Raw genomic sequence first — 23,111 nt, 5'->3', positions numbered from 1 at the left:
TTTTTTGACACAAAATCTGTCACCATTTTCTGATGAATATTACCATATTTTTTTCTGTGTATAATATATATTCGAGGTATTTATTTGTTTTTTTTTTTTAAATTTTTGTGATCATTTGATATCTTCAGCAAAGTTGTAAGTAAGTTGTAAAAGATGACGGTTTTTAAAACATTCCAATGTTTTCAAATTCGACGACACAGAGTAACCGGATTTGCTTACAGGATTTCTACTTGTGTAAACTAAAATTTTAACAATTTTCCCTGATAATAAAAATTAGTGCTGATATATGCCGAATACAAATTTTAAGGCTTCAAATTCTTACCCGGAAAAATACTATTTTTTGGAAACAAATTCTCAAAACAATCATATTTTTTCACTGTTTTCAGATGCGTTTTACGAAACCAAAAATTCGACTTCTGAGCCTTAACTCAACTAAATTTATTGTTGTATTAACTTTTATATTAAATGTGCAATCAAAAAACACTAAAGAAATAACTATAAAGTGCGCAGTTTCCGAGGTATTGCCACTTAAATTTTGTTTTTAGCAAAGAAAAAAAAAACAGTTTTCCGATTTTTAAAAAAGTTTGCGTCATTCCATAAGTTGAATCATGCCATGAGTTTCCATTCCTTCAATTATTTTTACTCGAAAAAATAGTTTATTTTTACAAATTTGTTTAAAAAACATTGAAGATTTGATATCTTCAAATAAAATATTTTGAAAATTTTGGAATCAAGACTAACATTTCAAAAGGGCGTTTTATTTAATATTCAAAATAAAATAAAGGTTTTGTGGGTAAATGTCAGCTGAATCAAAAAAAAAAGCAAAAAATAATTCCGTATTCAAATACAGATTTTGAAAAAAAATGAGGTTTTTTTTTAAAAAAAAACTTTCTTTCTGAAATGCATTTTTTGTTTTAAGGGTTTCGTTTTTTCTCAGGATTGAAATCGATTTTTGTTGATCTTTTGAGGGTCAAAATATGAGGCATTCAAGACTGCAAAAAAAAGCAAAAGTAGGTCGTCCAATTTTCCCGGGAACGGGAAAAATATTTTTCAAATCCCGGAAATACCCGAGATTTGGAGAAATCTTTGAAACATTCTTAATTTGTTACATTTGTCCTGACTTGCCCCAGGTTCCGGTGTTTGATGAAAAATAATTTAATATGACACTTATTTTCAAATTTAACATCATAAATATACATAAATATAATACCAACTATTTAAAAAAAATATATAAACTATTTAAAATATTTAAAGCAATGGGCATTTTGCGGATCTGTACACAGATAGAAATCTTGTAAGCAGATCCGGTAACTCTGTGTCGAAGAATTTGACAACATTTAAATGTTTGCAAAATCGTCAATTTTTTTTCGATTTTGAACGACAATGTCGATTTTGAAAACATTTGCAACGAAATCGAAAAAAAAGTTGACGATTTTGAAAATACTTCTATTTTGTCAAATTCGACGACACAAAGTTACCGGATTTGCTTACAGGATTTCTATCCGTGTAAACTAAAATTATAACAATTTTCCCTAAAAATACAAATTATTGCTGATATATGCCGAATACAAATTTTAACGCTTTAAATTCTTATCGATTACTAAGTATTCAACTTATTATCTGTTTCCACATCCAAATCTAAATTTCCTGACCGAAATATGATGTTTTTTTTTTAATTCCGAGAATTCCCGAGACAAACTATAAAAAATCCAGGGTTTCGGGAATTCCCAATTTAAGAAAAATCTCGGGAATTCTCGGGATGGATGCACTAGCAACAAGTCAGTACGATCACGAAAATCTGACAACGCTTATTTTTTATAAGCTTGTCATTTTGTTGTATTTGAGAGCATAATATAAAGAAGGATTTCTGATTTCAATAAAAAATTAAAATTATGAATCATCTAGCTTTGTTACCATTTGGATTCATTGTTAAATCAATAAGTATTTTGCAAGTTGACAACCTTTTTCCTTGATTTTTTTTTTGGAATTGCAAAAAATGTTGTATGGAACTCGTTGCAAAACTTGATTTTTTCAGCACTCTCGGTGAACCTCGTTGGATAAATGTACGACTCGTGCTGAAAAAATCCTCTTTTTGCAACTTGTTGCATAAACTACTAGTTTGAATTTTCAGCGTTATTTGTTTTAAAATCTCGTGTAAAATCGAGAAAAAATAATTAAATATTAAATCTTGAAGAAGATAACAATAGCAAAGTACGTCACGCACACAAACACACACGCTGCTGCTGCTGCTCTCTATACCACCACGTTGTGAGTGTGGGTGTGTTTGTGGGTGTCCGCGGTGGTGAAAATAGAGTGAATGCGCAAACAGAGACAGGTAGAGAGACAGAGAGCGCACGCGAAATAGAGCAGATAGATTGTGTGGAGCGCCTTTCCTCTCACGGGAGAAGGATTCGGAATCTATAGTTTGTGCCTCTAGTTCGGGTTGCTCTACTAGCGGGCTGTATTTTTGGTATTGTTTTTTTTAAGGGGTAGGTTTTTGTTGTTAGTGGAAGAAAGAGAGAGAAACTAGATGATTATATGCCGTCGCAGGTGGTATGGTAACCAAACAAAACAAACAAAACAAAACAAACCTTGTAACACACGCACACAGGGGAAGGGTTAAATTGGAGTTAGAAAACACTAGGGCACCGTTACAAACAGTTGGTGTGTTTGTGTGTATGTGTGTATTAGAGGGGAAGAGGGCAAACGTCTCTACCAAACGCAGTTCAGAGGGGTAGATACTAACAAAACCGGGTCAAACCAACACAAGGAATGAAAAACCAAACTGGATTCAGGAGGTTAGTACACAGACAAGCAGAGGCAAATTTCTGAATTCCCGAAGCGTTTGCGTTTGCTTGTCTGTGGTTTGGGGTTTTTGGCTATTTTGTTTTACGGAAACCAAGGAGGCGTTGTGAAATGATAGTACGAAAAAAAAACGGAAAGAAAGAAAAACAACAACAACAACAACAACATCACCAGAGCAACGAAACCGGAAGCGGTTGGAACACACGTACCTGAACTGAACCATGTCGGTCGGCCGGCGTTAGGTTGCCCAGTGTTCCAGTCTGTTTGGGCACGTCCGGCCAAGCGGCGACACCTCCCTTCGAATTCGTCTGCTGCTGGAGTTTGTGAATTGTTTGTGTGTTCGTATTTGTGCGTTTTTGTGGGTGAGGCGCGCGACATAGACGGTGTTGTGCCGATTCGAGTGTATGAGCGTGTCGGTTGCGTATGGGTGTGTGTGTGTGGGTGTTGTGTGTGATTCGCCGAAGGTCAGAATTTTGCATTTTTTTTTTTTCGATTTGGCCGAACGCGTTTTTGATCAATTTGTAAACCAGAGCGAGAAAAAGATAAAAGAAAAAACATATCGAATCAGTGGGATGGTTCGCCATCGTGAAGCATTTAAATGATTAATTCAAAGAGCATTACAAGAAAAAAGTAAAAAACTAAAGCAAAATAGCAACTGGAACTAACAAAGTTCAAAACTCCGGAATTTTAGGGGGAAGTCTAAACAGGGGTAAATTTTATTTAAAACCTAGCCGTTGGCACCGAAAGGGTTACATTTTTCGATTTCGGGAAAAACTCTTCAGTAGCATGTGATTGTCTCGGAATTTTTTTTTTTTTTTTGCTAACAACAGTGAACGATGCAATTGTGTGCGAGGGAAGAGAGGAGGAACGGGGGGTTTTGTTCTACTTGTAAACGTGTAAGTTGCGCAATGTCGGTCTAACATTTATCAGAGAGCGTGTTACTTGTAAGTAGCTCTGATGATTGTATTTTGTGTAAATTTGGGTAATAAAAATAAACGAAAATAGAACCCTTCAATCATTCATTGCCAATGATATTTTTTTCTTCATGGAAACACATGGTATTTTTTACTGGAATGTAACTAGTGTAAGTTTACAAGTTATTTTTATATCTTGTTTTAAATTATATTTAGATGTTATAATTTAAATGCTGTGTACAGTTACAAAAACAATTCTTTTTATTATATCTGACGTATTCGAAAATCCAAATGGTTAATGAAATGATTTTTTTATACTGTAAAGAAATTGACTATAAAATTAATAACACTTTTTTTAAACAAATTTTAAAACAAACGGAATGTTTTTCCATGCATTTGTTCGAAGTATCAAATAGTTTCAAAGCATCAATAAAAGTTTTACCTACGTTTTGTAAATTTCAAGGAAATGTCCATAAAAATTTTTCCCTTAAACGCACGTCTTTTAGGATAACTTTCCCGAAATTGGTCAGATTTCCTGAAATATTTTTTTGCCTTAAGCTTTGCTATTCGCATAAAAAATAATTCGCTGCAGCAACTAACTATCGGACGAATCAAAAATGTTTTTTACGGAACTTTAAAGTTATAAAATACAAACAAATATAAAAATATAAAAAAAATTATTACGCCTAGGTTTAAACATTTTGATAAAAAAAAGTGTTTTAAAATGCATTTTAGACGCGTCCAGTTGCTTTCCAATCATAACTTTTCAAAATATCGAGGAATCGACAAAAAACTTTTTGTCTGACTGTACATTGGTATTTCATTTTTTTTTTTTTTTTTCAAGAGGGTTCAAACATGCTAAATATGATGTTTAACGCAGGAAAGTGCACTCTTACTGGTTTTCAGTTGATAAAACTTAAATTTTCATTAAAATTTTAAAGTTTTTCGAAAAAATATTTTTTTGCCCCCTTATTCAGGCCGACTTTTACTCAAAACTTAATGTACTCGAATGAAAAAATATATTGGAGTCATTCATTAATGACATAATTTTACAAAAAGATAGTTTCAGAAATTTTAAAATTGTATGAATTCAAACCAGTAATTAAATAAATTAATCATAAATCCTATCTATAATTCATAACGAGATTTATAAGAATTGATATTTGAGAAAAACATAATTCATTTCTGGAGTTTTTTTTAAAGGTCCAATAATTTCTGGATCATTTCTGGAGTTTTTTTAAAAGGTCCAATAAACCAAATTTTCAGTTTTTGCTTTTTGGGTGTTTTTTAATAACCCTGGCTCGAGGCTCGAGCGTCCAATTTCCCGTCCCGGGAAACAAATTCGCGGGATTTCCCGAAAAATAATATTTCCCGTTTCCCGGGAAATTTGTAAATTTTCCGGGAATTCCCGAAATTGCAGCGGAAGTATAGATTTTCCTTTCTTTTTGGTTCCATTTTTTAAAAAAAATACAAAAAAAATAATAGGAGAACCTAATATGCATAATTAATAAGAAAAAACTCAGGTTAATTTCAGGTGTATTTCAGATAATATTTATTGTAAAACCTGGTAACAATAATAGGATTTTATTCTGTTTTTATATTTGTTTTAACTGGCAAGATTATTATTTTTTAAACATGTAGTGGTGTAGGCCGCACAAGGTTCATGCACTATTGTTGGAAAAAATGTTTTTCAATAGTATTTGAAAAATAGTGGCGTTGAAAATTGCTTTGTACAAAGTATTTGTTGTTAGAATCAGATTTAAAGTGTTCAAATTTTACACAATCACTAAGGTTGCTGATAAGTTTTTAAGAAGAAAAATAATCAATGTGTAAATTTACTTAACTTAGTTTATAAGCCTTTTAACCATATACATATAAATTTTAGGTTAATAAAAAGTCAAAATTTTGCCTAAAAATCGTAAAAATGAGTTTTGTTGATAAAATAACGGTCTAGAACATGTTATTTGCCATGAAAAACATAATTTCTGCATGATTTCATTTTTTGGCTTTATGAGTCAACGTTATTCTTAAACATATTCCCTTGAAATGGTAACAGAGACAAATTTAAAAGCGTTTTATGGTTGAGAAGCATGGTTTTTACTCACTGATTCAAAATTTGATTTAAAAAATAATACTTCGCAACAAAAAAAATCAATTGATTTTTTTTTATTTGGTAGGAGTTGAAAGACAGAATATAAAATTAGAAAATTTCAATATTTTTATAAAGTTGTATGATTTTTTAAAGCAGTCGTCAATTGAATCCAAGGAACCATCCAAGGAACCATCAAGAAAGAGATTGTACGAGCTAGAGAAGACATGTAAGTAGGCATTTTGTCGTGACTCAAAAGCCATCGACAGTTGAAGCTAATTGAGTTAGAGCAGAACGACAACATCGAAGTTTGTAGTTTCTTGTTATTTTTTGAACATATTTCTTCGGGTTGCTTAATACCAGTGTCAAAAATTCGGTTAGATTTTTTTATGGAATTACAGATTGTTTTCAAGCAAATCTGGACATCTGAATAGAAAATCAAAAATTCTGAAATGTTAAAACCACGCTTTCCAAAAGATAATTTAAATTAATAAGTTTTTAGGAAGGACCAACAATTTTGATAACAGAGCTTAACATAACAGATCTGCACAAACCAAAATATCTGAGAACGTAAACGTACACACTGTGCTCCAAGACTACGCCAATTCCTACAGTCAAACAAGTTGCTGATTATTCGTAAATTTTGTGTTGCGACTTCCATTTAAATAAATTTTAAAAATACCATGTGTCTATTCCAAATTTAGTTAGCATAACATAGAATGTTTGAATCATGCAAATCGAGTAAATTTAAACAATTCTAAATGAAACAAATAAACTTTAAACGGTGTTTTCGAGCAAATGATTCGAACTCTAATTCATCAACTGTGTGTAGTATTATGTGTATGGAGTTGAAGGTGGACAAGATCCAGTTTCTATCGAGTTGACAATTTCTAGCATTACTGCGAGGCCTTAACTGTGTTCCGAACGGGTCACCTAGCAGAACCGTCAAGCGATAACGGGTTGACCCAAAGAGGGGAAGGGGAGGAAAACAACAACATTTTTTTTTTGTTTTGCTGGCCGCTGCTTCGAACCTGGGCCATTATCTCGAGGGTGACCGCGTCGTCCAGCTCTTCGTCGTAGTAGCTGAAAAAGTCTCCGTCCTGGAGGGGGGGCCAAGAAATTGCGGGCGGGCGCAAGAACGAAACAAAACTCGGAACATCTCACAAAATTGTGTCCGCGCTCGAGAGAGGAAGTTTGTGTTTTGTGTGTGAGTGAGTGGGTGGTTGGAAGGACTTTTCGCTGCACTATTTGCAATGACTGTATGAGATAAGTTAGTACACATTGAGCGACATACGCGGTTGGTTGGTATCGACAAATGGTGGAAAAAGAAGGTACACATAACATCGCACGGAAAAAAAAAGTATTTGTATGAAGACGATGACCAAGTTAGAACAAGTAGATTTGGTTTTATCCTGTTTAGTTACCAGTGCTTTTTTTAATGCTAGTAAAAGAATGAGGAAAACGGGAAGTTCTGGGGGATTGTTTTTAGGGGGGGAAGGAATTTTTGTTTTTCTTCTCGAAAGTTGGTTAGCGTTATAAGAAGATTGTTTTGCAGAACGTATAACTTTAGAGACACGGAAGAAGCTGTTGCTAATTACCTTATTTACAGGTGTGTGTCTTTCTCTGTTTGGTGATACAACTACTTCGTGGCCGGTCTGCAACGATCCAACGGGTGTTGACTGCGTGGTAAAAAAGAAAAGAAACAAGTAATTAGAATGGAATACTTAGTCGAAGTGGAAGCATCCTAGCAGTAAAGTAAATTTAAGCCCAGAAGAATTCCCACCAACGTCTAGCAGATACATTTTTAGCTCAAAACCGTCGCCAAACTAATCATAACGTACTTAGCCTACAGTGGGGCGGAAAAAGACTTGGAGGGAAGTGATGTCCGGATGCCGACCGAGCGCGCTGGATGAAACATCGATTTCTCCGTTAATGTTTGGCTAAAAATTCACCTCAGTAAGGTGCCTGATCTCAAAACAATTACATTCCTTTTTTTTATTCTTGCGGGGGAATTTAAAATTGCACCACTGAAATTACGTTAACATGTTCTAGCAAATACAGCAAGGTACACGCTCGATACGAGATAGATACTTGAAACTACTTGAAACACCCAAAACCGTGGTCACCTTCGCCGATTTAGTCTTGACAATGTGGGACGGCGGAGCGTTACGCAGCTGGCGCATCACGTTGAAGTTTGCCGGCTGCAAAACAGGGAGGGGATTGATTCACTTGATGAGAAGGTATTCAACATTTGCGAGGAAACGCTGATTGCGAATCAGTTGATGTTGCTTCTTTGCCAGTATTAAGTTCTATTTGTTCAAGAAAACTCAAACACGGAAACGGGGGGTTGTTGCTTCGAACAGAAGGGTTGATGAAGAAATATATATTGGAAACAGGTAAATTCACACAGCTCGATTGGTTTCGGGGGGTAATTGAGAATTTGTCTTCACGATTTCTTGACAATTTGGGGGTGGGGTTGTTGAGCGAAAGGGAGTTGAACCGTCACAGCCGGGATTTCTTGAGCATTTCAATTTCGTCCTTCCACAGTTGCTAGAGGCGGAACAGATTCACTATTGAGTCTAGGGGGGTATTTTCGTTACTTTTGGGGCGGACCAGCACACGCTTCAAACAACTCACCATCGTCTTTCCGGTCCAGTCGAATTCACCGTCGTCTACGTAACCCTTAAAATAGAACAAATCTTGAAATAATCTCCGTAAGTGGTCGTAATCAGGTGTTTCAAAAAAGTCTAGCCGCCGCACGTAGCGCAGGTATTTCGCAAATTCCTCCGGGTGTCCTTCGCACAGTACCTGCAAGCAAAAAAATTATAATTGGTGGTCAAGTTGGCGCATTCGTTTGACGAAATTCTGCAACTCACATCGATCGGTGTCGCCCGCTTCGTGTCACCAATTTTTTGGTATCGCTCTTTGAGTGTGTCGGCTTTCAGACCTTGCCATGGCAGTGAACCTCTTAAGAAATACATAAACATGTGACCGAGCGCCTCCAGGTCGTCGCGCCGGGACTGCTCCTTGCCCATATGCGTGTTGATCGACATGTACCGCGCCGTGCCCGTCAGCGACTTATGCTCTCGATATGGTATGTGTTTATTCGTATCTAAGTCAATATACTCTTTGGCGAGACCAAAATCTGAAATTACAGTAAAACAATTATTAGAAAACTAATACAAATCATAATTCGAGTGTTTTATCCATCGTCAAAATCTTCAACATCCAACTCAAAAAAGACTAAAAGAAGACAGCTAGTTCAGTTTCTGCCAATATTTACTCTTCAAAAAGAAAGTCAAACATTCCCCAAAGAAGCATGCCATTCTAAAATTTAAGTCTCGTTTCCTCCTCCAGCTCTAAGTCTGGCCCCGACGACTCTTCTCCTCCTGCGGATTGATATTTTTAGCAGTGCGAAAATCAACAAATCCAATTGGACGGACGGGCGTGGGAGTGGGAGTGGACGGTCAGTTTTGTTTTTGTTTGCCAACAGTGGATTACAACAGCAAACTGGCCTTGCCTTGCATTTTTCGAACTTGAGTTTACCAGCCACTGCTGATAGACTTGACAGCAACGTGCTAGGTTTCTAGGTTTCTTAACCCTCAAATGCTATTTTTCGATGTTTTCCTCATTCAAGAGGTTGTTTTGAGCAAAAATTGTTTTTTAATTCATTTTAAAATTTAGTATTTATAATGGAATTAAACATATTTTTTTTTTCTTTTTAGTAGGGTAGGGTAGTCATCAATGAGACACTTTTGGTTTTAACTTTCAACGATTTTTGTATTTTTTTCATCAGCATGTTTTAATGAGCTTTTTGCTGCATTTTCTTTCTTTTAATGTGTTCTAACATTGACCAAAATATGAGATCGATCCGACCTCTACAGCCAGAGCTATTCAACTGTCTCATTGTAGACGCACTTGGCAGGAACAATGAGACAGCTGGGGAACAATGAGACACTCTACGAAAATCAATACTTTTCTAGTAAAACATCATGTTTTTGTATTGTTACATTGCAGGTGACTTGCCTTGAACATTTTAAAGCAATTTTGCCAACTCGAAACTTTAATTAACAAAAGTTATACTAAAAAGTGTTTGAATTTAGTAAAATCCATTTATTTATACCAAATAACTTTATATGTTTGGTTAAATGAAGTTAAAACTCAATAAATAGGCCAAAAATCACTTTCAATTCATGTTTTGAAGGATTTCCCTAGATTTTGAAAAGTTCAATGAAGAAAAATCGAAGTGTCTCATTGTTACCCATGGGCTGAAAAGAGTGGGGAACAATGAGACAGCCCTGGATTCTGGGTATATTCGTAATGTTGGTCAAATCTAATGAAAGGCAATTGTTGCCCAACTCATGCCCTAAGAAATGACGAAAGAAATTTGGAGAAATATTAGTTTTTGTATTAATGGCAGCCTATGAGCGAAAATGTAATTTTCAGGCATAATTTACTTTTGCACCCCAAGATCAAACATTTATGAATAAATTTGCAAGGGAGCGTCCATAACCAAAGCCACTTTAATGGCAGACGTGTATCCAGTAGATACACCTTTTCCCAAAATATGAGCCTGATTGGTTGAAACTACGACTTGTGAGAGCCATTTTATCATTGTTCCCCGTGTCTCATTGATGACTACTCTACCCTATTGTTTTGGTAACACGCTGACCTCTTTGAAAAAAAAAGTGTGAAAATATATGAACTAAATAAAGTGCATTATTTTTTTATTTGGCCTAAATTAATCATTGTATAAAACTAATAAAACTAATAACGATTAGGTAAAAAAAAATAACAAGCAGCACAAATTAACATTTCTGAGATATATATATTTTTTTTCTCAATTAATTTTCCTTTGACTCAACGATCGGTCGAACTGGCAGCGCGTCTTATGCCTCTTCCCCCTTATTTCGTCTCACAAACCAGCTGAAACTTTGTTGACAAACAAATCTGGAGTTTTTTTTTTTTTGAAAAGGTCCTAAAAACCAAATTTTCAGTTTTTGCTTTTTGGGTGTTTTTTAAATACCCCTGACTCAAGGCGGTTTCAAAAACACCCAAAAAGCAAAAACTGGAAATTTGGTTTAAGGGGTTACATACATGTAAATCGGCAAAAATGTCAGAGGTGGGTTTGAGCACACACTTAAACTTTTTTTTAATCTGTTTTTCAGGGCATCAAAATATTACTTTTCATCTATTAACAAAACAGATTTGAAGACATTTGGTTGTAGCTTTGCCGAGATATAGCTATTTGAAGTTAGCAGTTTCAAAAAACGGGTGCCACGATATCTCAACATTGCTTCGACCAAATCGGTTCAAAATTTTGGTGAAGACTCGTTAAACCGGTCTCGTGTGCATGACGAAGGCCGATTTTCAAAACGTTTGTTTTAAAAAAAGATAAAAATATTTTTCTGTTTTTCATATAAATTTTTTTTAAAAATTTAAAATTTCAAAATCGGGCTTCGTCATGCACACGGGACATATCTTGGGAGTCTTCACCCAAAATTTCAGCCAATTTGGTCCGTCCCATCTCGAGATATCGTGGCACAGGTAAATTAACTTGGTGTTCACAGAAAAACGCTCAGAAAGTTAGACAGTTTGCTTTGCGCGTGGCAAAACTCTGAGGTTAAATCGTCTCTAACTCAGTTAAATCCTGAAATACCTTCATGAAACTTTTAGGAGTGTTTGAAAATCATCTTTTAAGTTGATTTAATAAATTTTCTGTAATATGAAATTTTGTGATTTTCTACATGTATGTAACCCCTTAATGAACCTTTTCAAAAAAATAAAAAAAGAACATTGTTTTATTTTTTTTTTAGTTTGTCTCCTATTTGTGATGAAAACATTTTTTTTTATTTTGAAGACATTTTATTCAATTTAAAAAAGACGAATCGAGTTTTTTGTTGATAATTTTGAAGGCAAAATAAAAAAAATATATTTAAAAAAAGAACATTAAAATTATAAAATAAATTTAACCACGGGTCAATCGAGAAAACCCCAAAATTGACCAGAATTGATAATCCGCAGTTCTCGGAAAATATCGCTTCGCCAAATCAAACTAAATGCAAAAACCTATATACAAAACTTTTTCAGTTTCTTGTTAGGAATTAAGAATACTTTAGCAATCAAATTTTACACTACAAAGTTTATACAAAAAAAAAATAAACATCTAAAAACTCTGTCCATATTATTAACTGTGTTTCCTATTCGTCCTCGCAAAGCAAATCAATCATCACTTCCAAAAATGTTCAACTCATTGCTTTGGCCCCAATCAATAACCATCAGGTAAAACGTTACACCGAATTCCTAATCTGTAACTTTTTTTTTCCGTTTCCGCAACTCACAACAAAACATCAACACAGTTTCCAATGTCGAAAAAAATCTCAAACCAACAAAAAAAGATCGGAAAACCACTAGTGCATCCCTTGTGGGGATCGAACCCACGACCTTTGGATTAGAAGTCCAACGCGCTATCCGCTGCGCCAAAGGGACATGCGGAAAATGAGCGCTAAAAGCCCGATTTGAGTTTACGGCGGGGTTTGGCCGAGCGTGAAACGATTTCTGGCTCCCTTGCTGCGAACCCGAAGCAGTACAGAGCCAGAGCCGGGCATCATTCGTTTTCAGTGCGTTCCTCCACTGCGCACCACACACCAACCAACGAGGTATGGGTGGAACGAAGAAGCCGGCGACCGGCAAGAGAGCCGATCTAAAAATAGCACATTGTGAGACCGGTTTCTCTCGCGATTGCCGGAGAGCCGGAGAGCTGTTCGTACGATAGATAGGGTGGTCGGGGTTTACTGACACATGCGCACATGGCGAGTGAGTTTGAGTTGGTGAGTTGTTTTGCTGGTATGTTTTTCTTTTTCGTTTATTTTTAGATGTATTGTGGATCGCGTTGTGGATGCCGATTCTGACGATGTTTGCAAACTCGGTTGATTTAGATGTCAGATGTTGATGACGGCAGATCCATTAGATGTGGGGGTAGTAATGTTGGAAAGGAACATTGTACTTACCTATTATATGTATAATTTTATCACGTTTATTTGAACTTCTACCGATTAGAAAATTTTCTGGTTTTACATCTCTATAAATTAAATGACGACTATGCACATACTCGATCCTGTGGAGCTGTAGAGTGATACAAGAAAAGGAAGAGAGAAGAAGAAAAAAAGCAGAGGAATACGATCAATTAGTACAGTTGGTATCTGGGTCAATTTAATTGTTTTGTAAAGCACACACAGAAGTGTGTGCAATCATACTCGCACACACACACACACACACACATATATATACAAACTTTTATAAACACAAATGAAATGAAAACAGACAGACAGATAGAGGAAAGAGAAGCTGCTCTTGTGTGAGGCTGAGGAAAAGAAGAGAAGCAGAAGTTGTGATGATGATAATGATGACGATGCTGCTTGGTGCTGATGGCAATATGTGGGCAAACACGGTATCACAAAGTTATGTAAACAAATCAAAAACGAAGGCAATTTTCGGCACCAATAGGGGGAAGGTCAGCAAAAGGTGATTGGGTACATTGAAGAAAGTAAACGCACAAGAATTAGTGGCTTGGGTCGATACGGTTGGTTGGGAATCGGACAGAATATATTTTGGAGAAGCACGTGGGTTGTTTATTGAAAGCAATTTTGGAAAACATATGCATTTCAGTTCAGTACATTTTAGGATACGATATTTTTGTTTAGGAAGTTTTTCTCACCGTCTGATACAAACTATGGGTCATTCCAGGTCAACTGAGTACACTTTTGGACTCGACCTTCACCGATTTGGACCAAACTTGGAGGGAACGTTTATCTATCGATAGTTAACAGAAATCGCAAGTTTGGTGCTGATTGGACCATCCCTCTATTTTTGGCACCGCCCTCTTTTTTGGCGATTTTCTAAAAAACTTTTTTTTCTTCTAATCATAACTTTGCAACTATTTGAGCAAAAGACTTTCTACAGGTTGCATTTTATAGAAAATTGTCCAAGGAATTCGATAAAAATAAAATTTAAACCCTTAAATGACCCCTAATATTATCTTTACGTTTTAAGTATTAAAATTCAGTTTTGACCAATTGTTTATATTTTATTTGTTTTATTTTATCACCATCGTGTTCCCCGGACAATTTTACATTATAATCAATGTAGACTTCAAACTAAAATGAACTATTGACGAGATACAGCGATTTTACTGAAAAAAGTTTGATTTTGCGCAGCACTCGGAAGTTCATGGTGTACTTTTCAACAAAAAGGAATGAATCTCGCATAATTCGGTTTTTATATGAGAGAAACTTATTTCGGATTTGAATTCATAGAACAGAATGCAGTGCAAAATCAAACTTTTTTCAGTTTTTATAATCAATTGGTCAAAACTTAATTTTTATACTTAAAACGTTAAAATATAATATTAGTGGGCATTTAAGGGTTAACATTTTATTTTCATCGAATTCCTTGGACAACTTTCTATAAAATGCAACCTGTAGAAAGTCTTTTGCTTAAATAGTTGCAAAGTTATGATTGAAAGAAAAAAAAGTTTTTTAGAAAATCGCCAAAAAAGAGGGCGGTGCCAAAAATAGAGGGATGGTCCAATCAGCACCAAAATTGGGATTTCTGTTAACTATCGATAGATAAACGTTCCCTCCAAGTTTGGTCCAAATCGGTGAAGGTCGAGTCCAAAAGTGTACTCAGTTGACCTGGAATGACCCCTATACTTTCCCATAACTTCACTGCCAGCCAGCGGACTTTTTTAAATGTTGAATTTGAGTAATTTTTTTTAGATGTTAAATTTAATTCTACGATGAATCAACTATGGTCTTTTGGAACGAACTATCAAAAAATAATCATTTAAAGCCAATAATCGGATAATCGAATCTGGACTGTATAATCATTGTCGTTGTGTGTAATAAAATTATTAATTTAATACTTTTATATATCCCCGGTTATGGTAAAAATTTACTCAATAGATATTTTTGCCTTCCTCACTGAGGAAAGGCTATCATTTACTCTATAAATAAGAAGAAGGCACCAACCATTTAAACGTGGATAAAGTAACGTTTTATTTATTTAATTAATCAATTAGGGGAATTATACCCATTTTAAGCCTAATAAGCGGTCGTGTTTGAATGGTGCTGAATAATCTGGAGTGTTCCTTTAAATTTACTAAAACCAAGAACGCCAACAAGTAAAGCTATTTTTTGTGAACATTTCTGTTTATTTTCACTTTTATTAAAAGTTATGATATTCCATTTACAAGCATTAAAAAAAATATTTCCCAAATGTTTTCTAATCAGTCACAATGCAGAATGCATTTGGCCGCGCCCATTTTCTTATTTTCAGCTTAGTTCTTTTTTCTTCCAGCGCTCTTTTGGGTCTGCTTGGTGCTGCCAAAACCGCTGAAATTTTAAGCGAACACTCACGAAAAGTAGCATTTATAGAGAAAATTTCCTGGCATTACTGGCTCACTCCAACAGGCGCGGCTGGTGGTGTTGGTGTCCACCCCAAATTATTTATTTGCCTTCGCTTCTCGCTCGGTTTTCTTCGGCCTTCGATTGGAATGGGTCGCCAAAAGTCAAACGTCAAAAGACTTGGCGCGTTTGTTTTTTCGATGGCGCTTGCTAATTATTCACATGTTTCGGGATTATTTTTCAAGTGAGTGACTAACTAATGTGCAAAAGCACATGTTTGCCTGTAGTTGGATCTTAAGCGCTTTGAAATCGTTAGGGCAAGCTAAGCTCTCATCTTGCGTGTGAATGTGTGTGCCACCAAAATGGTGAGAAATGGTCTTGCAAAACAGAAATTATGTTCAAAAGTAATTTGAATTTGATCTTTTGGCCATTAGATGGCATAAATTTGCGTGCTTACCCGAGGCGGTGCTGTTGCTGGTAAGTTTATAGCATAAATAGTATTTTTGGAGCTTTAATCGAGCATCAAACCCTCCATATGATGATGATAGATGTTTGATTAGAAAGGGCATATTTCCCCTAGCTTTGAGTCTCGTAAGGTAGAGCAATAAATTCTTATGGAAAATAGAATGGTTCGACGTGATTCCAGCAAGGACGAAGAGGTAACCCAATCCAGATGGTTTCATAGCTCCTAAAAGATGATTGCCGACAATAACAACCCGAACTTGTGGCTAGTTACACCTTTAGCAGACAATAAAGTTAATCATCACTGCAGAAGTCCCACCGCTAATTAACGACTACGCGGCGCAAACGTCGAACAGACACAAATCAGCGCTTCTAATTCAGTCTAGTATCACGTTCAATGGAGCATAATGCCTTCCAGATTTGCATACACAATCAAACGTTATGCCGCAGTAGTAGTAGTTCCTCGTGTGACCTCTCCGGGTCACACGTCAGATCGCGTCAGATCCTTCCTCAAATTTGAAAGTGACCTTCCGACCCACATCTCGCAGAATCGGTCGTAAGTCGTGAGTGGTATTCGCAAATAGGGAGTCTTCATTTTTTCTACGAGCCGAACTACTCTCAGCAATGGAAATCCTACGAATTTCCCCTCTCTTGCTAGAGGTTCTCTAAAGGCCCACTATCTGTGTGTACGCCTCCTTGGCGAATGTGTGGAACCGCCGCGCCGATTCTATTTTATTATGACGCATACCAACCGAGCAAACAACGTGTGTGAGAAGACGAATGACATCTTCTATTTTTGGTCCAACATAAAATGTACAGCTAGAGCGAGCAAACAGACACGCTTTCTTGGATCGAACCCCCCACTTCGAATGTCGCAGAAAATAGGGCGAAAATAGGTACCCACACCTTACGTGCCAACGAGCATACCTTGGGGCTTGCGGGTTGTTGAAGGTTGATGTGGGAAGCCGACCTAGAGAGAAGAATGAGCGGGTCATTTGACGTACAACACACAGCGAGCTATCACTTTCGGCGCAAAGATGGCACCAACCAATTAATGTAAATTTGAAGACATTTATTCATGAGCCCGCAGAAAACTGCGGTTGTTTGTGGATTTGTGGTTTGCACGAGCTAGCTCGTCGTTTGAGCTGTAGTCCAAGGTTAATCGATTTGAAACAAGTATAGCGCGTAATTTTATTTGGAAAGAGTGTTGTTAAATTTTGAAATGTTTTTAAGTGAACTTCCATTCAAATAAAAAGAAGAATCGATGTCTACATTAAAGGTTCAAAACAACATGCAGATTCATATTAGACAGATGTCCCTATTTTGGACCTAGCCAGACATACATCGGCACTAAGAGCTCTTCTTAAAGGCTTTCGGTTTGTTATAGATGGCATTTTGTTGCACGCTAAAAACGTCTTGTTTTTAACATGAATAATGAATAGAAAAAATCGATTTTTTTGTAGGTTGTATGTTTTGTAGGGTTTTGTTGTTGTTTTCAGAGTTAATAATGAAATAGATCTAAAAGTGCTTTGCTTGATAGACCCAAATAGGGCCATCTACCCTAGATTCGCTCGATTCGCCGTCAACCGTAATTTCAATCGTCTGACAGTTTTTATTTTCGCATCTTGTATGCATTTGTGCATTTTTGCATTTCCGGTTATTGCGTCGCCATCGCACGGCCCATTACATGCACACATGATGGTTGCGGACAATATCGTACCTTTTTCGTAGCCCCACCGTACGACACTCTGTCCGTGACGGGACTTCCAATTGCCAATGGCCAAGGCGGTTACATAAATGATGCTCCTATTTGTATTCCAAGGCTGCAGCGACACCACTTTACGGCCAAGTTCATCCACTGGAAGTCGCGCCGCGCGCGCGGTCCGGATTATAAGACAATCTAATCTACCAATTGAGCTCGTCAAGAGCTAGAGAAAGGTAATCTTCCAATTGACCTTTGCCTTGGGACGTGGTTACCCACCAATCATTCCTTAAAAAATAGGCTGAAGAAATCGTCACGTTTTTCGTGGCAAATCCCCCCCGCACAGTTCGCGCAGCTACTTCAGATAAAAAAATATTGTTCCCAGCGACGATTGAGAAAACGACAAAAATTAATTAAATTATAAAATTCGCCGGCGAGGTGGCGCGCGGCGACAAACGGTAGCTCTCTGCTGCGGAACGATTTTAAAATGCAAATCAGCTTACAGTTTGCTTGACAGTCAGATGGTGGTGGTGGCCGGCGCGCAGCAGGAGAGGTCACTTCAACCGGCTCGTATATGCTGGGAATGCGCAGCTGCCGACCCCGGGGATGGACCGAGTTCGCAGAAGAACACACAATCGATGTAGACTGGAGATAATGCGGGTGCACTCTCTGCTCGAGAAATGTGAAAATTTTGACAAAAAGTGACTCGGTTTCTGGACAATGTCATGGAACGTCCCTGATCAAGGTATTACTAAAAGGCACGAACTTGCAGATTCGAGTCACCAAATTAATCACACAGAACGTCCTGCGCGGCTGGAGATCCCCACGGGTACCATCCACAACCTGCTAATGAGTACGCGTCGCACAGTCACACACAAATTAGTCGCCTAACAAGCCTGACCGAGCACAGGAAAATATTAATAATTCGCCATCCAGCCGGAAACGGGCCGGTCTCGCGCGATAAGATCCCCGCGCTAGACGGACGCTAATTACCAACCGCTCAACTGTCTGCGGGGAAGAGAACCGAGAACCGCACGCAGTCCGGGGATGTCGAAGCGTCAAGCCGCTCAAGAAAAAAAGTTCAACGACTTCCGACCAACCAATGACACAGGGCTCAATTGTTGATGGCTAACACGTTAGAAACTGCACGACCAGGGATGGCCGTGGGGCACACGGGAGCAGAAGGACAACACCTTTGAAGTGTTCTAAAAGTTTCCTTTGATGACAAACGATGCGACTTCTGTTGGTGTCTCCACCAGAGAACTTTGTTGACACGTTGGATTTGCACTTTCCATCCATAGTGGAATAAATAACAAACAAGCCGGTAGAATGTTGCCAGATCGTTTATGCGTCGTTTAAACGTGGTGTACTTGTGCAAGTGCAACAAGGATTTTTCTTGTTTGCAAGGAGTCGTTATATTCGACATCAACCAGATGAAGTTACTTTTTGAACCCTTGAAAAAAAAAGTTGAAAACAAATTATCCTCTGTATTTTAAGGTAATTGCATTTTATATCTACCTTGGTGGAGATAATTCTTTAGGAATCATTCAAATCGGTTAAGAATTCGCCGAGATACAGCTGTTTTTTTTTCAACCCTTTGAAAAAATGGGAATGTCTTTCATTGTAACTTAGGGTAGATGCACCCAGACATGCATTTGAACGAACTGTACTTGCACTTTCCGTTCTTATAAGCACATCTAGGAGGCACAGAACATGGTGTTTTTACCACCTTACGAGAACGCGTGCCGAACTCTTAGCGGCTCTTTGAAGAATTGTACATGTTTTTTTTTTAATGTTCTACTATTTTTCACTTATATTTTGAGCCAGGCCAGTTCTTTTCATGAAATGTTGTAGCGCCGAATCTCAATCTGAGATCTTCAACATTTTTTTTTAAATATTAAATTAAAACTCACCTTAAACAACAATGAAATTTATACATTTGCTAGTAAAGGGCACGATTAGTTGTTTCCTAACATGGAAATCCAACAGCACAGGTTTAAAAGGTCAAAGAATATGCAAAAAACGGGTTTGCCTAAAAATGGTCATCAAACATCCGAAGTTCTTAGCATAGCCCACTTGGCAGCTATTCCGGATAGTTTCTATTTGTTTCACACACTGATAACTGCTGAATATTTCTCTGCACGGTTTACTTTAGCCTTATTTTCCTCATTTTTTCATTACAAAAAGTTGAATCCAGAAAAAACCGTTGACATTTGCACGTACAGTTAAAGTTCTGACACAGAGCACGTGCGCGTGCTTTGATTAAAAACACCGTGTTTTTAAATCTTAGAAGAACAAGAGCAGCACCCGTGCCGTGCCGATGCACCTCTGGATGCACCAATTTTGGATCTTGGTGAAGACGATCCTTCCGGATCGAATAAAACAAGAATATTCCAAATCGGTTGAGAATTCACCGAGTTACAGTTAGTTTTACCTGATTTCCATCTTTTTGACCTTGTCTAGAGCTAAAAAAAACGGTCCTAAAACCAAAATTTTCATTTTTTTTTTTTGCTTTTTGGGTGTTTTTAAATACACACAAAAAGCAAAAAAATATAATTTTGCTTATATAAGACCTTTAATAAAAAATTAGTAGTAATAAGGTTAGGCACCGCCGGGACCGTGGTGTAGGGGTAAGCGTGGTTGCCTCTCACCCAGTCGGCCTGGGTTTGATCCCAGAAGGTCCCGGTGGCAAATTTTGAGACGAGATTTGTCTGATCACGCCTTCCGTCGGACAGGGAAGTAAATGTTGGTCCCGGTCTAACCTTAAGGGTTAGGTCGTTAGCTCAGTCCAGGTGTAGGAGTCGTCTCCCTGGGTCCAGCCTCAGTGGAGTCGCTGGTAGGCAATTGGGCTCACAATCCAATGGTCGTCAGTTCGAATCCCGGGGTAGATGGAAGCTAAGGTGTAAAAAGAGGTTTGCAATTGCCTCAACAATCAATCCTTCGGACACCTAGTTTCGAGTAGGAATCTCGCAATCGAGAACGCCAAGGCAATGCTGTAGAGCGAATAATTTGATTTGAAGGTTAGGCACCGACAAGGTAACAGGACAAAATAAACCTTTTTTTTTGTTTGTTTTGCTAACACACAATTTTTTTAAAAATCTTAACTCGTCCGATTGTTGGAAACTTCCTAACTTTTTGAAAGAGCACCTTGTTTTTCATTGAAAACTTATGCAAACTTCTAACACTAGCAGGTTTTTAGAAAGTTTTGCAAAAAATGAATAAAATAATTGCGATTTTTACAAACATTGCGGAAATCAGCGATTTTAAAATTTTAGCAATACAGTCCAGACTCGATTATCCGAAGGCCTTGGAGAAATTTCACTTCGGATAATCGAATCACCAAAAAAAATTTTTTTTCTTTGTCTTATTTTTGATTGTTGAGATAAGGTACAACTGCTCTAGAGTGATTTATGATTTTTAAATCAAAGATTGCGGTGATGAAATATTGAAAAAATGCTTTTTTTTTTTATTTAATCGGCAATCAATCAGTCAAATTTGGCGAAAATAGGGTCATAGAACTCAATTTTGATTTTCAAAGCAAGATAACAAAAAATACGAAAAAATATTTTTTTTGTTCATGCTTCAATTATTCGAAGTCCCATACAAACCTTCGGATAATCGAACATCGGATAAACGAAACTTCGGATAATTGAGGCTTCGGAAAATCAAGTCTGGACTGTATTTAAAATTGTGTTTTAGGTTTTTACCTACAACTTTGCTGAAGACACCAAATCAATCCTATTGTTCAGAATTCAGATTTTTAAGTACAGCTCAGAATCTATTATCCGAAGGCCTTGGCAAAATTTCACTTCGGATAATCGAATGACGCAAAAAATGTTTTTTTTTTTTTGTCTTATTTTTAACTAAAGCTCAACTAGAATGACCCCGCCAAAATGGCGGTGATGAAATACAGAAAAATGCATTTTTTTTATTTTATAGGCAATCCACCATTCAAATTTGAAAATAAAAATACGCAAAAATATGTTGGTGATTCGATAATCCGAGGTTCCATACAATCTGATAATCTAACTTCTGATAATCGAGGCTTCGGATAATCGAGTCTGAACGGTATATTGAAAGCATTTTTGCAGCTGCTTAAAAATGTAGGTATGAAGATTTGTATGTTCGTTCATATTCGTCCTAATGATCCAATGATCTAATGATCGTGCTCATTGAAAAAAAATCATCAAGTTTCTGCCAAATATAAAAAAAATCTAAAACATGTTTAATTTTTACAAGAGAAAAAAAAACTTGTTACTATATAAAAATAGTCACGAAGAATATTTATGCAAAGCTAATAAGCTCAAAGGAATGTTCAACTCTAAATTAAATTTGTATATTTCAAGGTAGAATCCGTTAACCCAGTTGCATAAATCCATAATGTTTCGTTGGTTCAGCAAACTTTACCTTCTAGGTCGACCGCCAGACAAACTCAAGCCACAGACTAACAGTAGTAAACCATTGTTTTTTTTTTATCATGGAGGAAATTTCAGCAATCAAAGAATAGTTAGTTGTAGATCCAGCTTTTTATTGAGATTTTCAGGAAAAAAATTACCGTTACCTAATTTGATCCGATTTTATTTCCATTTTTATCAATTCGTTTATTTTCACTTTAATGAAAATCTCCATATAAAACCACGATTTCATACTACCTATTCTTCGAATACTGAAATATTTTTCTTACCTTATCAACTTTTGATAGAAATGTTTGATTTAGTTTGATTTAGCTATAAAACGCGTGTTAAGGAGGTATTAGACTATGGCAAAGAAACAAACATGCTTGCTTTTTTTGTATTTGACAGTTTGCCAAACAAGCAGACTTGCCAACAAGCCTGAAAATAAATGTAGGCTGACGTTTCTGCAAACAAATGTAGGCAAACTGCCAAACTGTCAAAAAGTTTGTTTGTTTGTCACAGTCTAATACGTCCATTAGTGAACTGTGGCGAATTTAAAATTGTCGTGGTGAGTTTTTGATCCGTTCAAATTGGCCGTTTAATTGTTCATTGACAAACTTGAAAAGAGGGTTACGTTTGGTTGTCTGTGCTTAAGAAAACAATAGAAGACATCCTGCAAAACACACACACAAACAAACAAATACACACACACAGCGCAATTCGTACGGTAATATGACAATAGAGTGTGTGACCCGTTCAAAAATAGATCTAAAACGCGTTCGACGCCCGCGGGGGCACGAAGGTCCGATTAGGGGGTAAAGGATAGCAATGCCAACTCCGGAATAGAAAGGAGGACGACGGTGCCGGAAAAGCTGCCCGACTGACTGACTGCGGAAAGCAACGGTCAGGTATCGGCTTTTTATTGCCACCCCCGTTTTGTGTGTGTGTATCGATTTTTCGTGCAGCTAATTTGATACTATTTATAAATCAGCGTTTTTTGGCTTTCCAAGGAAAAAAAGACAAGATTTAAATAGCCCAAACTTTCTGAATAAAAATGAAATTATTGAACACACAGTGAAAGCATTGCGTGTGGTGTGTGCGTACACGCTTACAATAAACAAAACATATGCAAATCAACAAATCGAAGTCCGTTCCAAACGTTTTTGCGAGGGACAATTCTGCGTGAGTTTAGTTTTGTTTTTTATTTGAGGAGCAGAAAAAACAAAGAAACGCCATCGATTGAGTCGACCATCCTAGGTTGGAGAATACTCTGTACAACACTTAGATTAGTTAGGAGGACAAAATGGAACCAATGAGACAATTCTTAGAAAGAACGTTTTA

At 36.8% G+C, this 23,111-nt stretch overlaps 1 protein-coding gene and 1 non-coding gene across 8 annotated transcripts in view; both read right to left on the bottom strand.

Moving 5' to 3' along the window:
• Positions 1-23,111, bottom strand: part of LOC6041217 (casein kinase I) — a 65,431-nt gene that overhangs the window by 17,208 nt on the left and 25,112 nt on the right. For 3 of the 7 annotated variants that reach the window (XM_038260403.1, XM_038260402.1, XM_038260401.1), the window contains exons 6-9: positions 12,819-12,933; positions 8,685-8,953; positions 8,446-8,616; positions 7,407-7,487 (exon numbers count right to left, since the gene is read on the bottom strand). In XM_038260403.1, the coding sequence (XP_038116331.1) occupies positions 7,407-7,487; positions 8,446-8,616; positions 8,685-8,953; positions 12,819-12,933 (636 nt within the window). Of the gene's footprint in view, positions 1-3,014; positions 3,120-6,722; positions 6,909-7,406; positions 7,488-7,841; positions 8,010-8,445; positions 8,617-8,684; positions 8,954-12,818; positions 12,934-23,111 lie in introns of those variants that run through there. The other 4 variants (XM_038260399.1, XM_038260398.1, XM_038260400.1 and 1 more) reach the window with 4 other exon arrangements.
• Trnar-ucu lies at positions 12,225-12,297 on the bottom strand. Its single transcript has one exon. It is a non-coding gene; the product is annotated as a tRNA-Arg (tRNA).

Source organism: Culex quinquefasciatus, chromosome 3 (genome assembly GCF_015732765.1).
Source record: "Culex quinquefasciatus strain JHB chromosome 3, VPISU_Cqui_1.0_pri_paternal, whole genome shotgun sequence".
Taxonomy (NCBI): Eukaryota; Metazoa; Arthropoda; class Insecta; order Diptera; family Culicidae; genus Culex; species Culex quinquefasciatus.
This window is presented reverse-complemented; position numbering and strand designations above follow the sequence as displayed.